General features: G+C 37.5%; 1 protein-coding gene across 1 annotated transcript; it reads left to right on the forward strand.

Moving 5' to 3' along the window:
* Positions 1 to 4,981: 4,981 nt before the first annotated feature.
* On the forward strand, positions 4,982 to 9,047 carry LOC110882279. Its single transcript, XM_022130343.1, has 3 exons — positions 4,982 to 5,375; positions 5,422 to 8,203; positions 8,366 to 9,047. Exons 1-3 carry the CDS (start codon positions 4,982 to 4,984, stop codon positions 9,045 to 9,047), a joined length of 3,858 nt encoding a protein of 1,285 aa, XP_021986035.1.
* Positions 9,048 to 12,871: the final 3,824 nt, after the last annotated feature.

Consider the following 12,871-nt stretch of genomic DNA (forward strand, 5'->3'; position numbering starts at 1 on the left):
AAATATTTAAAACATGACCCTATGTATTATAGGCGTTGAATTTAAAACACACTGATTAACTTTTTTCGCATTGTGTTTTAGATTTCATGCCTAAAATACATTTAATTGTGTTTTAAATTGTAACATTTGGTGTTTTTTATATTATATCATGCGAGAAGAATCTAAAACATCATGCCTAAAATTTGAAACAAAATACCTACATAAACTTCTTACATTTTGTAGGAAAAATGCATTTCGTAGAAGAACCCTTACACATTGATTGTGAGACATGACATGTACGTTTGTGCTTCGATCACTTGTATATCTTATTCACAACTCGGTTAGTAAAATTTGTATCTAGACATAGCAACGTCTAACATTTCCCTAGAAACTTCATTTCTTATCTGGTCTAACCATGTGTGCCTACACATCCACCTTAACATCCTCATCTCTACCACCTCCATGTTGCACACTTGCTTTATTGATGGCCCAACAGCCTGTCTCAGCATTTTCAATAACACTTATATCGAAAAGTTAAATAGAACATCGTACCAATTATGGCGGTAAGTACTGGTTTAGTGATTCAGACGATATTAGTATGGTGGCGGTACTTGATATAGTTTAAAATACCAAAGAATATTTTATTTTAAATACATATTCATTTTAATAAAACTTATATCATATTGTTGAATAAAAAATTAAACATGACTGCGTATTTGATATTTTTTTAGTTAACAAACACAAATTCTTAGAAGACAAATCAAACTAAATCATAACAAATATAATTTAAGAACCAAAAATCACTGTATTACAAATGTAACCAATATTTTTATCCTTGTTTAATTGTATTAGAAGTGTACAAGAGTAACACACATGACTACATTAATTAAATCACAATTCCTTTTTTAAGCCTCTTACCCTTTCATTTTTTTATTTATAAAATTTTGGATATAAATTTTTTTAACTACAAATTTTTCTTAATTATTACATTAACAAATCAAAAAATTATTTTGAATTGTAATCATATATCATTAATCACGTATGATAAAGTTTGACGTGTATATGATATATTTCAATATGTGTAGAATATATCTAGGATCATTTGACATGTATAGTATAAGTTTTTTAACTAATTAATTAGAGATATAATAATTAATTGTTAGATTTAAAACTCTAACATCAAAATCTCAAAAATGTCCTTTTGTTATTAAAAATAAAGTTAAAACGATTATATTATTTATAAAATTGTTAAAAAGTTTTCTTAAAAGATCACACAATCTCTCTTCCTCTCTCTCGTACACACACACATAGAGAGAGAAGATTAGAATCCCGTATATTACACGATTTGAGTAAATATAATGGTATATACTTAATAACAAAAAAAAGTTATTTTAAGAAGCATGTTTATTGCTTGGGTTGAATAAAACGTGTATTACACAAAAATGGCTATCAAATAATATTATAAAGATAACGTAGTATCCTAAGTTATACTATTAAAAAAACTATGAGTAAAATGCCAAAATGGTCCCAGAGTTTCGTTCACTATTGCCATTTCAGTCAAAAAATGAAACTTTTAGTATCTAGATACCTGAGGTTTCATTTTTGTTATCATTTCCATACAAAACACCAAGTCAGTTAAAATGTATTGTTAAGACATGGATAATTTTAGCAAATCTCAAGCCTCAGGGACGATTTCGGCAACTTACCATTTATTCTTTCAAGTTTTTTATCATTAAATAAAAAGCGAAAAATAATTATAAATATAATATATGTATACATACACACGTTTGTATATACACATTATTTTTTAATTTTCTTTTTTTACCTTTAAAACAAAAAGATAATAAATTAACCATAATATATATATATATATATATATATATATATATATATATATATATATATATATATAGGGTGGAGTTATTGTAAAAAAGGCCTAAAGTGTGAGAAAAGTAAGAAAGAATCTCAACCATTAGATCTAAATTAATTGAAAAGGGTAAGATTGTAAATTCAAATATGGTAATCCTTGATTTAAGGATTTGGAGAGAGAAAAACCTGGATTTTAGGACTTATAACCGTCGATAAATATAACACCATTCATAGCATGTTCATACATGGTGTTTTAAATATAACACAATTCAGAAAAAAAAACACCATTCAGCGAACAAAATAACACCATTCAGTACAAAATAACACCATTCAACAAACAAAATAACACCATTCAGTAAATAAAATAACACCATTCAGCAGTAAAAAAAACACCATTCAGTACAAAGAATATAACACCATTCAGTACAAAAATAACACCATTCAGTACAAAAATTAACAACATTCAGTAAACAAAATAACACCATTCAGCAGTAAAAAAACACCATTCAGTACAAAAAACACCATTCAGAAAATAAAAATATAACACCTCTGTATCATCTTCTTCACTTCCGGCACCACCACCACTGCCACTTCCGGCACCACCACTGCCGATCCAACACCACCACCACCGCCGCCGCTCGAACCACCACAATAAACATGCGATCTTCATCAATCGGATCAATCTTCATCAATGATTTCTGCGATCTTCATCAATCGATCTTCATCAATCGGATCAATCTTCATCAATGATTTCTGCGATCTTCATCAAACGATCTTCATCAATCGGATCAATCGGATCATCTTCATCAATCTTCATGTTATCAACGATTTCTTCATCAATCGATCTTCATCAATCGGATCAATCTTCATCAATGATTTCTGCGATCTTCATCAATCGATCTTCATCAATCGGATCAATCGGATCATCTTCATCAATCTTGATGTTATCAACGATTTCTGCGATTAGAGAGAGAGAGCGTGCGATTGGAGAGAGGGAGCGTGCAATTGGAGAGAGAGAGAGATTGTAGGGATTTTAATTACAGTTACCTCTTTTGAATGGATTTAAAAGACTTTATTACCCCTATAATTTTCAATTCAGTCCAAAAAATAAAATAAATTTTACATTTTGGTCCCTATTAATCTAAACCATTAGATCAAAGATCTAATGGTGTGTATTCTTTCTTATCCTTCTCACACTTTTAGTCTTTTTTACAGGATCCTCTACCTATATATATATATATATATATATATATATATAGGGAGAAGATCATCCGAGAACCACCTCTTATTGCGAGAACCAATGTGAACACAACCAAAAATGCCTAAAAATAGCTAAAATCACATTTTTTTTAATATTTTTTATATAAAAATCGCTACTTTTCGAAGCAAAAAAAATAAATTTAAAAAAAAAATTTTTTTGGCCACTAAAAGTAGCGATTTGAGCATAAAAAATATTAAAATTTTTTTTTTTAGATTTATTTTTTATTTTTTTAGATTTTTTTTAGATTTTTTTAGGTTTTTTGGGGGTTTAGTTTTTAGCATTTTAGCTTGGGGTGGGGGGGTTTAGGTTTTTGGGGGGGTGGGGGAGGGGGGTTTAGTTTTTTTTTTTTGGAGGGGGGGGGGTTAGGTTTTTTTTTAGGTTTTTGGGGGGTTTTAGTTTTTAGCATTTAGTTTGGGGGGGGGGGTGGGGGGGGGGTTTAGGTTTTTTTTTTTTGATGGGGGGGGGTGGGGGTTAGGTTTTTTTTTTAGCTATTTTAGGTTGTGTTTACATTGGTTCTCGCGGTTCTCACAATAAGGGTGGTTCTCGCATGAGCCCCTATATATATATATACATTTCCAATTTTATATATACACATTGGCGAAACTTTAATGGGGCCGGGTAGCCCAGCCTTCTCCGATTTTTCACTCGTAGTGATAGTTTTAACGAAAATTTATGAATGTTTTTTGTAGTGTAAAATATTGGATTTTTTAAGAGTCCGACCTCACCAATTTGGATTTTGAGAGTCCGAACCCTACTAAGTTTTTGTTCAAGCTCCGCCATTGTATGCACACACCATACACCCTTTTTCTTTTCTATCATTATCTCTTCTCTACCTCCACCTCCGCCTCCACCTCCATCACCACCACCACTTCCGACGCCACAACCACCCTCTCTATCTCGATACTTGAAGGGGTAAGGTCCCAAAAACCTCATAAAAAGGATTTGAGACCATACCACAAACTGGCCTTTCAACCTTTTAACCTAGCGCGGCCGCGCATTGGTCTCACAAAAGGGAGAAAGTAATCAACAAGCTATGGTCGCGCGCCCAAAGGAAAACATAAAATCCTTGCGCCTTCTTCCATTAGCAAAGGATTAAAATCCTAAAGATCAATACTTCCGCCCAAATATCCAAACTTGGATATCATTTTACCCAGACTTGGGATTTATTCATCTGTGTCCACACAGTAAGGTGTCACACTAGATTACAGCAGTAATCTTCTAGAAAGAATATGATCGTGCACCACCCAGACGGTTATAACCGTCTGGACACGTGTCATTACCACAAGCATCCCTGAAGTCACAACAAAAGCATGCAATTGGAGAATGATCTCCACTTAAAACACTTTCCACGTGGCAATCCCCCAGCCATAGATCAAACCACGATCCGTGTGCATTCACATCGGATCGAGGTTACTTAACGTGGAATTAAAGAACTTAACGGAAAGAAATATAACCGCTACGGCGTTAGCATCTTCCGTCATCTTTTCAATAACAGGTTTTCCCTCCCAAAACTCCCGGTTATAAATTGGAGAACTGTTCAGGTATAAACTCAGATCACATTCACCTCTCAAATACTTTATCTTCTCCATTACCAATACTTATTCTCACACCGGAGTCGGGTCAAGGAGAGAACCCTCTTCTCCCCTTGGCGAGGCTAACGGTGCTCTGTTTTGCAGAATCACCGGAGAAGAAGTTCGGCAGCAACTGAATCAACCGAGAGAGAGCTAACCCTTTTATGCAGAATCAAACCCCCTAGATATCTCGGTTCCGACCATTTATCTAGTGTTTCTTCATTGGCGCCCACCGTTTTCTCAGTTTTTCTAGTTTCTACCTCGTTTCGATTCAGTTTATTCCATTTTTCTGTTTTTGCACATGGCAGAAAATTCATCTTCTCACCGACAAACTGGTCCTCGACCAAACGTCGGAAACAATTTCCGAATAGAAGGATCCCCGGAACATTGGGTTAACAGATGCCAAGCTGCTTTAAACACAATCGTTATGCAAATTGCCAGATCTGATTTCCCAAACGTCAGATCTGGAGAAGAAATCAACACTACAGAATTGGACCCATCAACCCCACGTTGGGGGGACGTCCAATCCAGCCAGTACAGAGATAGCAGTTATCGGAAACAAATATACATGGTTCAAGGAGGTCCGTCACGAAGACCAAACAAACGAAACTATGATCAACATTGGAGTGAACAGCAAGTCGTGTTCCCTGTTGTTCCTGGGGGCCCTCAGGAAGAACGACCAGTGATTATCACTGGTATTTTTTGGTCATTACCGAACGGACTATATGTTTATAGATCCAGGTAGCTCGATGGACATCATATACGAACAGTGCTTTAAACAGCTCGATTCAGAAGATAAAGCACGTTTGGAACCGGTCGATTTTCCCCTCACTGGATTCTGTAATGAAGCTGTATTCCCATTAGGGCAAATCGCTTTCCCGGTGACTTTATCAGATGGCAAACATTCACGAATAGTTACAGTCAATTTCATGGTCATGCCAGCAACATCACGACATGATGTTTTGCTCGGGAGAAGGTCACAAAGAGAATTCAGCATGATCACTTCCATTCCACATGCTGCTTGTGGATTTCCGACAGAAACCGGCGTTGCAATTCTCTATTCAAGCAAAGAAGTCATGTCCGTGGACGACGAACCACCAGCAAAGGTAGTCAAACCTTCGGCACCAAACGAACCAGAGAAATGGGTTTTGAACAACGAATACCCAGAGCAGACCATTCTGCTAGGACAAGCCATTTCACCAGCAACACGCATACAACTGAAAGAGTTGTTGTTTAACAACAAAGATATATTTTCCTGGTGCCCAGCAGACATGACTGGAGTTCCACGCGACATCGCGCAACATTGTCTAAACATCAAACCATCAGTAGAACCTGTTGCTCAGGGGAGACGCAACTTCAGTGAAGAAAAAGCAAAAGCGATGGATGAGCAAGTGACAGAGTTACTCAATGCGGGAATCTTGCGCGAAGTAAAATACCATACATGGGTTGCCAACCCAGTGATGGTACAAAAACATAGTGGCAGATGGAGAATGTGTGTCGATTTCAAGGACCTAAACAAAGCATGCCCCAAAGATTGCTACGCACTCCCAGAGATAGACAAAAAAGTCGACTCTCTGGCATCATTCAGATGGAAATGCTTTCTCGACTGTTATAAGGGTTATCACCAGGTCCAGATGAAAAAAGAAGACGAAGACAAAACCGCGTTCCGCACAGATAAAGGCATCTACTGCTACACGAAAATGCCGTTTGGTTTGCGCAACGCAGGCGCAACTTATCAACGCCTAATGGACACAGTCTTTAGCGAGGATATTGGCAAAACAGTCGAAGTATACATGGATGACCTCGTCATCATGAGCCATGAAGAAGAGACAACGCTCAACAATATCCAGCGCACGTTCGATTCCTTACGTAGCGTGAACTTAAAACTTAACCCAATAAAATGCTCCTTCGGCATGGAAGAAGGAAAATTTTTGGGTTTTATAGTTACAAGAGACGGCTTCAAGGTCAATCCAGAAAAAGTGCAGGCCATCCAGCTAATGCCGTCACCTGCAACAGTCAAAGAAATGCAAAGGCTCGCCGGACGATTAGCAGCTCTGAACATATTCTTGGCTAATCATGCGACAAAATCTTATCCATTTATCAGTACGCTGCGAAACTGCGGAAAGAAGACTCCTTTTCAATGGACGCCTGAAGCAGAAGCAGCATTCAAGCAAATGAAAGAATGTTTAATTCAGCTACCAACACTGACCGCGCCAAAAGAAAAAGAACCGTTAATCTTATATCTGTCAGTCGCGGAAGTAGCGGTAAGCGCAGTATTAATGGTAGAACAGGAAAATATCCAGACTCCAATCTATTATATCAGCAAAATGCTCACTGGCCCCGAAACTCGTTACTCAATGATAGAGAAATTGGTTCTAGCGTTAATACACGCATCCAGACGCTTGCGCAGGTACTTCTCAGGCCATGTCATCACAGTTCTCACGAATTATCATTTAGGCCAAATCTTGTCAAAGCCTGACGTGGCGGGAAGATTGGCTAAATGGGCCATTGAGCTGGGAGGCTACAACATTTTTTACAGACCAAGACCCGCAATCAAAGGGCAAGTTCTAGTAGACTTCGCCACTGAAGTTCCCATCGATAAAATACAAGAATGTGAGGCAATCCAGAACCCAACACCTGTTTTCGACGACAGAGTCTGGACCTTACACACAGATGGTGCTTCTAATGATGATGGAGCAGGAGCAGGCCTCCGATTAGCCAGTCCGGATAATCACGAACTTACATATGCAATACGATTAGATTTCCAAAGTACCAACAATGAAGCAGAATACGAAGCATTTTTAGCAGGTCTCCGTCTAGCACTCAAAATGGGGGCAAGAAATCTTGAAGCCAACGTTGACTCAAAGCTAGTAGCTGAACAAGTTAACGGTCGTTATGATGCGAAGGGGGAAGCTATGGCGTTATACCTTGAACAAGCGCGGATGTTAATCAGCCAATTTCAAACATTCAAAGTCAATCACATAAACAGAAGCGAGAACAAGCACGCTGACGCGCTAAGCAAGTTAGCTGCTACCAGCTTTAAGCACTTAGCAAAGGAGGTACGCATAGAGGTATTATCCAACCCTTCCATTCATCTTAAGCAAGTAAGCGTCATAGAAATGGGAGATCCATCCTGGATGTCTCCAATTATTTTGTACCTTCAACACGGAAAACTTCCGGAAGGAAAGGCAGAAGCTCGAAAAATACAACACAAAGCAATAAATTACGAGATGGCGGATGGCGTCCTTTATCAAAAATCATTCATGGGCCCGTTACTACGCTGTGTTGATAAAACAGACACCCAATACCTAGTCAGAGAAATCCACGAAGGATTATGTGGGATACACGCGGGACCGCGCATGGTCGTGGCAAAAATAATGAGCGCCGGATACTACTGGCCAGGAATGCACATGGACGCAGTTGATCTTTTAAGAAGATGCGAGGCATGTCAACGCCACGCACCAAAGACACTCCGACCCAAAAACCCGCTAATTCCCGTTACTTTCGCCTGGCCATTCCAACAGTGGGGCATTGATCTTGTTGGTCCATTTCCTGACGCGCCGGGTGCAGTAAAATTCATCATCGTCGCGGTGGACTACTTCACAAAATGGGTGGAAGCTAAAGCTTTGGCCTCAACAACAGCAATGGTAATCCGCAAATTTATATGGGAACATATCATTTGCAGATTTGGGTTACCATTGCGCATTATTTCCGACAATGGTACAAACTTCGCCGCGGAAGATCTTCAAAAATGGTTCAAAGAAATGAAGATCGAGCACAACTTTGCCTCCGTTGCGCATCCTCAAGCGAACGGTCAGGTAGAAAGCGTAAACAAACAAATCGTTGACGGCATAAAAGCGCGACTTGGGACAGCGCGCAGAGGGTGGGTTGACGAACTTCCCAGCATCCTTTGGGCACATCGAACAATGCCAAAGACTAGCACCGGAGAAACTCCGTTCAGTCTAGTCTATGGGTCTGAGGCTGTCATTCCAGCTGAGATAGGTTTACCATCACCGCGCATGTTAGCCATGGAAAAACAGAGCAATGAACAAGAGCGAAGAATGGATTTGGATCTTCTGGAAGAGAGGCACGAGAACGCTGCCATAACGGAAGCAAGGTACAAATCCAAGCTCGAAAATTATTACAATGCGCACGTGCGTGTTTGCACCTTTGTCCCCGGTGATTTTGTCTTACGCGACAACGAGGCGTCAAACGCCGAAAAGCCCGGCAAATTAGCGCCAAGGTGGGAAGGACCATACGTCATTAACGAGGTCTTAGGCAAGGGGGCATATACCCTAAAGAGGATCGATGGGACCCTAGTTCCCCGCACCTGGAACGCACAACAGTTGCGCAGGTGTTACATATGAACCAAGTCTACAAAAGCGGAAAGAACATACAGGCAATGTATTTCTTTATTATGTCTTGTATCACAAGCTTTGCGCTTTTATCAATACAAACATCATTTTACTTACATCACTGTTTATTACAAATTGCATGTAATTTCTTTGGGTCGCGCGAAAACGATATGGTCAAACATTGTACACCTCATGAACAGTCTAAAAACAAAGAAGCTGTTGTGCCTTTTAGACAAACGTTCACACATGAGCACAATACCATCCCTCATTCGCCTTACCTATCCAAGAGTAATTATACACATGCAACATATTGTAATCCACACATACAAGAATTAAACCCTACGGGAATAGAAGTATATCACAATATACATCATCAAAAAAGTGTAACATAAACACTTAACAAGATCATAGCAATGATCTTCAAATTTTTTTTTCCAAAAGCTTACAAAAAAGCATTTAACAAAAGACAAAAACTGGTCCTAAGGTCAAACACCTAACCAGCACCGAATCATCATCAGCAATAAACACCTGCTCACTCCGACGAATTTTCCGGCATCGATACACTAACCGGCATTCTCCTTTTTGAAGCATCGGGAACCGAGCCATCAACCCATCGACATCCAACACAATATTAGCTCCAGCAGCAACATCAGTATGCTGAAGAACCTTGCAGTCAGAATCAACAACCACCAGAGAAGCAGGTTCGACCAACTTCTTTACCGGAATAGTAGTAAGTGGTGGTGAACGAGAAAAAAGTACGAGACCTTCAGCAGCCTCATACACCCTGAGAACATCCAGCAAGAGACGAGTGTGGTAAGAACGTTTCATCCTTTTTGATAAGAATCAACTAGGAAGACAAAGTATCTCGAAAATACATATATATAAAGAAGAACTCAACCTCGAGAAAGGAGAAACCTATCATTAACTGTCAGAATTACATCACATCCAAACGGCGCTACAGGAACCAGGGTCATTTTCTCATTAATGAAGTCTGACAAAGCGCCAATACAAATCTCAAGATCAAAGAGAAAAACACCCACTCTTACTGACAGGTGACGTCATTACGTGTCAGAGCATGATTTTTTTCCTTTTCCAACAAAATAAAGCTTCCAAGAGAAGATTTCTTATTTTTTTCGCGCCCAAAAAGCATTTCTCTCTCTTAAGTCCAGTGCTCCACTTATTTGCATAAGTACAACACTAGACTGGGGGGACTTGAAGGGGTAAGGTCCCAAAAACCTCATAAAAAGGATTTGAGACCATACCACAAACTGGCCTTTCAACCTTTTAACCTTGCGCGGCCGCGCATTGGTCTCACAAAAGGGAGAAAGTAATCAACAAGCTATGGTCGTGCGCCCAAAGGAAAGCATAAAATCCTTGCGCCTTCTTCCATTAGCAAAGGATTAAAATCATAAAGATCAATACTTCCGCCCAAATATCCAAACTTGGATATCATTTTACCCAGACTTGGGATTTATTCATCTGTGTCCACACAGTAAGGTGTCACACTAGATTACAGCAGTAATCTTCTAGAAAGAATATGATCGTGCACCACCCAGACGATTATAACCGTCTGGACACGTGTCATTACCACAAGCATCCCTGAAATCACAACAAAAGCATACAATTGGAGAATGATCTCCACTTAAAACACTTTCCACGTGGCAATCCCCCAGCCATAGATCAAACCACGATCCGTGTGCATTCACATCGGATCGAGGTTACTTAACGTGGAATTAAAGAACTTAACGGAAGGAAATATAACCGCTACGGCGTTAGCATCTTCCGTCATCTTTTCAATAATAGGTTTTCCCTCCCAAAACTCCCGGTTATAAATTGGAGAACTGTTCAGGTATAAACTCAGATCACATTCACCTCTCAAATACTTTATCTTCTCCATTACCAATACTTATTCTCACACCGGAGTCGGGTCAAGGAGAGAACCCTCTTCTTCCCTTGGCGAGGCTAACGGTGCTCTGTTTTGCAGAATCACCGGAGAAGAAGTTCGGCAGCAACTGAATCAACCGAGAGAGAGCTAACCCTTTTATGCGGAATCAAACCCCCTAGATATCTCGGTTCCGACCATTTATCTAGTTTTTCTTCAATACTCGTACCTCATCCTCTCGTCGACCTGTTGTACCAAACATAGTAACACTCGTCTCTCCATCATACCAAATATCATTAATTTATTATTATTTTTTATTTAAAGGTAAAAAAGAATATGGAAAAAAGAAGTGTGTAAATATATAAATGTCTGTAAATAAGTATTTTTTTAATTTTTTCGCTGAAACAAGTGTTTTTTTAAAGATTTTTAAGAATTTTTTTTTTTGAAAAACCTTTTAGAAGACCTAGTTTTCACGGTTCTCGCAACCTAAGATGGTTCTTATTTTACCGTTTCCCTATATATATAATTGTGTGTATATGTATATATATTTTATTTATAATTATTTTTATTTTTTCTTATTTAAAGATAAAATCAAAATTTATAAAATTAAAACACAGAAGAATAAATAGGAAAGTGCCAAAATCTTCCATGTTAGTTAACGTTACTTTTTAACTGAGTTAGTGATTTGGATGAAAATGACAACCAAAAAAAAAAACCTCAATGAGTCGGATACAAAAAGTTTATTTTTGGATTGAAGTGGAAAAAATGACTTTAACTCAGGGACTAATTTGGCATTTTACTCTAAAATTATAAATACTTTTACATGTTATTTGATGCTTTATTTGTTATTATTTTTTATGTTCAAATAATACATTTTATATTATTAAGTTGGTATACTCGGGTAAAATTATGATATATGCTCTTTTGTTTGGGTAAATTTTTTTTGACCATCCTAATAATGTGTATAAAGAAAAAAATGCTCTTTTGTTTGGGTAATTTTTTTTGATATCCTAATAATGTGTATAAAGAAAAAAAATATTATTTAATATTATGTTAATGTAATAATCTAAATTACATTTAGTTAAATTATTATTTTATATTATATTTAATAGGAGATATTATTTAATATTATTATTTGAGGATATAGAGGCACTAGTGACGCATGTCTAAAAATATTTACATACATTAGTATAGGAAGAAAAAGATGCGTAAAATCGTAAATCTTGATATCTAATTATAACCAAAAAATTGAAATAACCATAAAAAGAAAAAGAAGAAAAAACCATTTTGTAATTAGAATCATGACATATAATTGTAAACATATGACCGCGTGTGCCTTTAATTTGAAATAGGGCCTGTGATAATCATAATATTCAGAAACAGTAGTTTCATATTCTTTTATTGATTCTGTAAATAGATACTAATGATAAAAAATATACACCATCCAGGTAAATTAGGTATAAACCCGTATATATTTTTATATACACATACACGAGGTTAGGTAATACTAATGAACGATGTTTTAACATGGGCCTGTCAGATGACAAAATATGAAAAAGTAGCTATTTTTCCGGTGTATTATATCTCTATAGAAACATAATACAATTACGTGACGTCTAAAGTAATAAGATAGCGTTCCATTTTTAATCCACCAAAGCAGGCTTCAAATAATGTTGTACACGAAGAGGAAGTTAAGACGTTGATTGTTGCCTAACCTAATGGTAATCTGGAAGACACATTAACTCAAAAGTAACTTGAGCATGGAAATGTTATGGTTATGGGAGAATCAAAATTATAAAGGGTAGTGTTCCCCTTAGAAAAAAAAAAACGCTTTGAGTTCCCACAAGGATTTGCGTGTCACCACGAAGAAACGAGTTAAGAAAATTACTGTTGAGAACGCTTCATTAGCAGAAGAACAAAGATGGGTAGTGGCTGAGGAACAAGGAGCTAAAGT

The sequence above is a fragment of the Helianthus annuus genome, chromosome 10 (assembly GCF_002127325.2).
Source record: "Helianthus annuus cultivar XRQ/B chromosome 10, HanXRQr2.0-SUNRISE, whole genome shotgun sequence".
Classification (NCBI taxonomy): domain Eukaryota; kingdom Viridiplantae; phylum Streptophyta; class Magnoliopsida; order Asterales; family Asteraceae; genus Helianthus; species Helianthus annuus.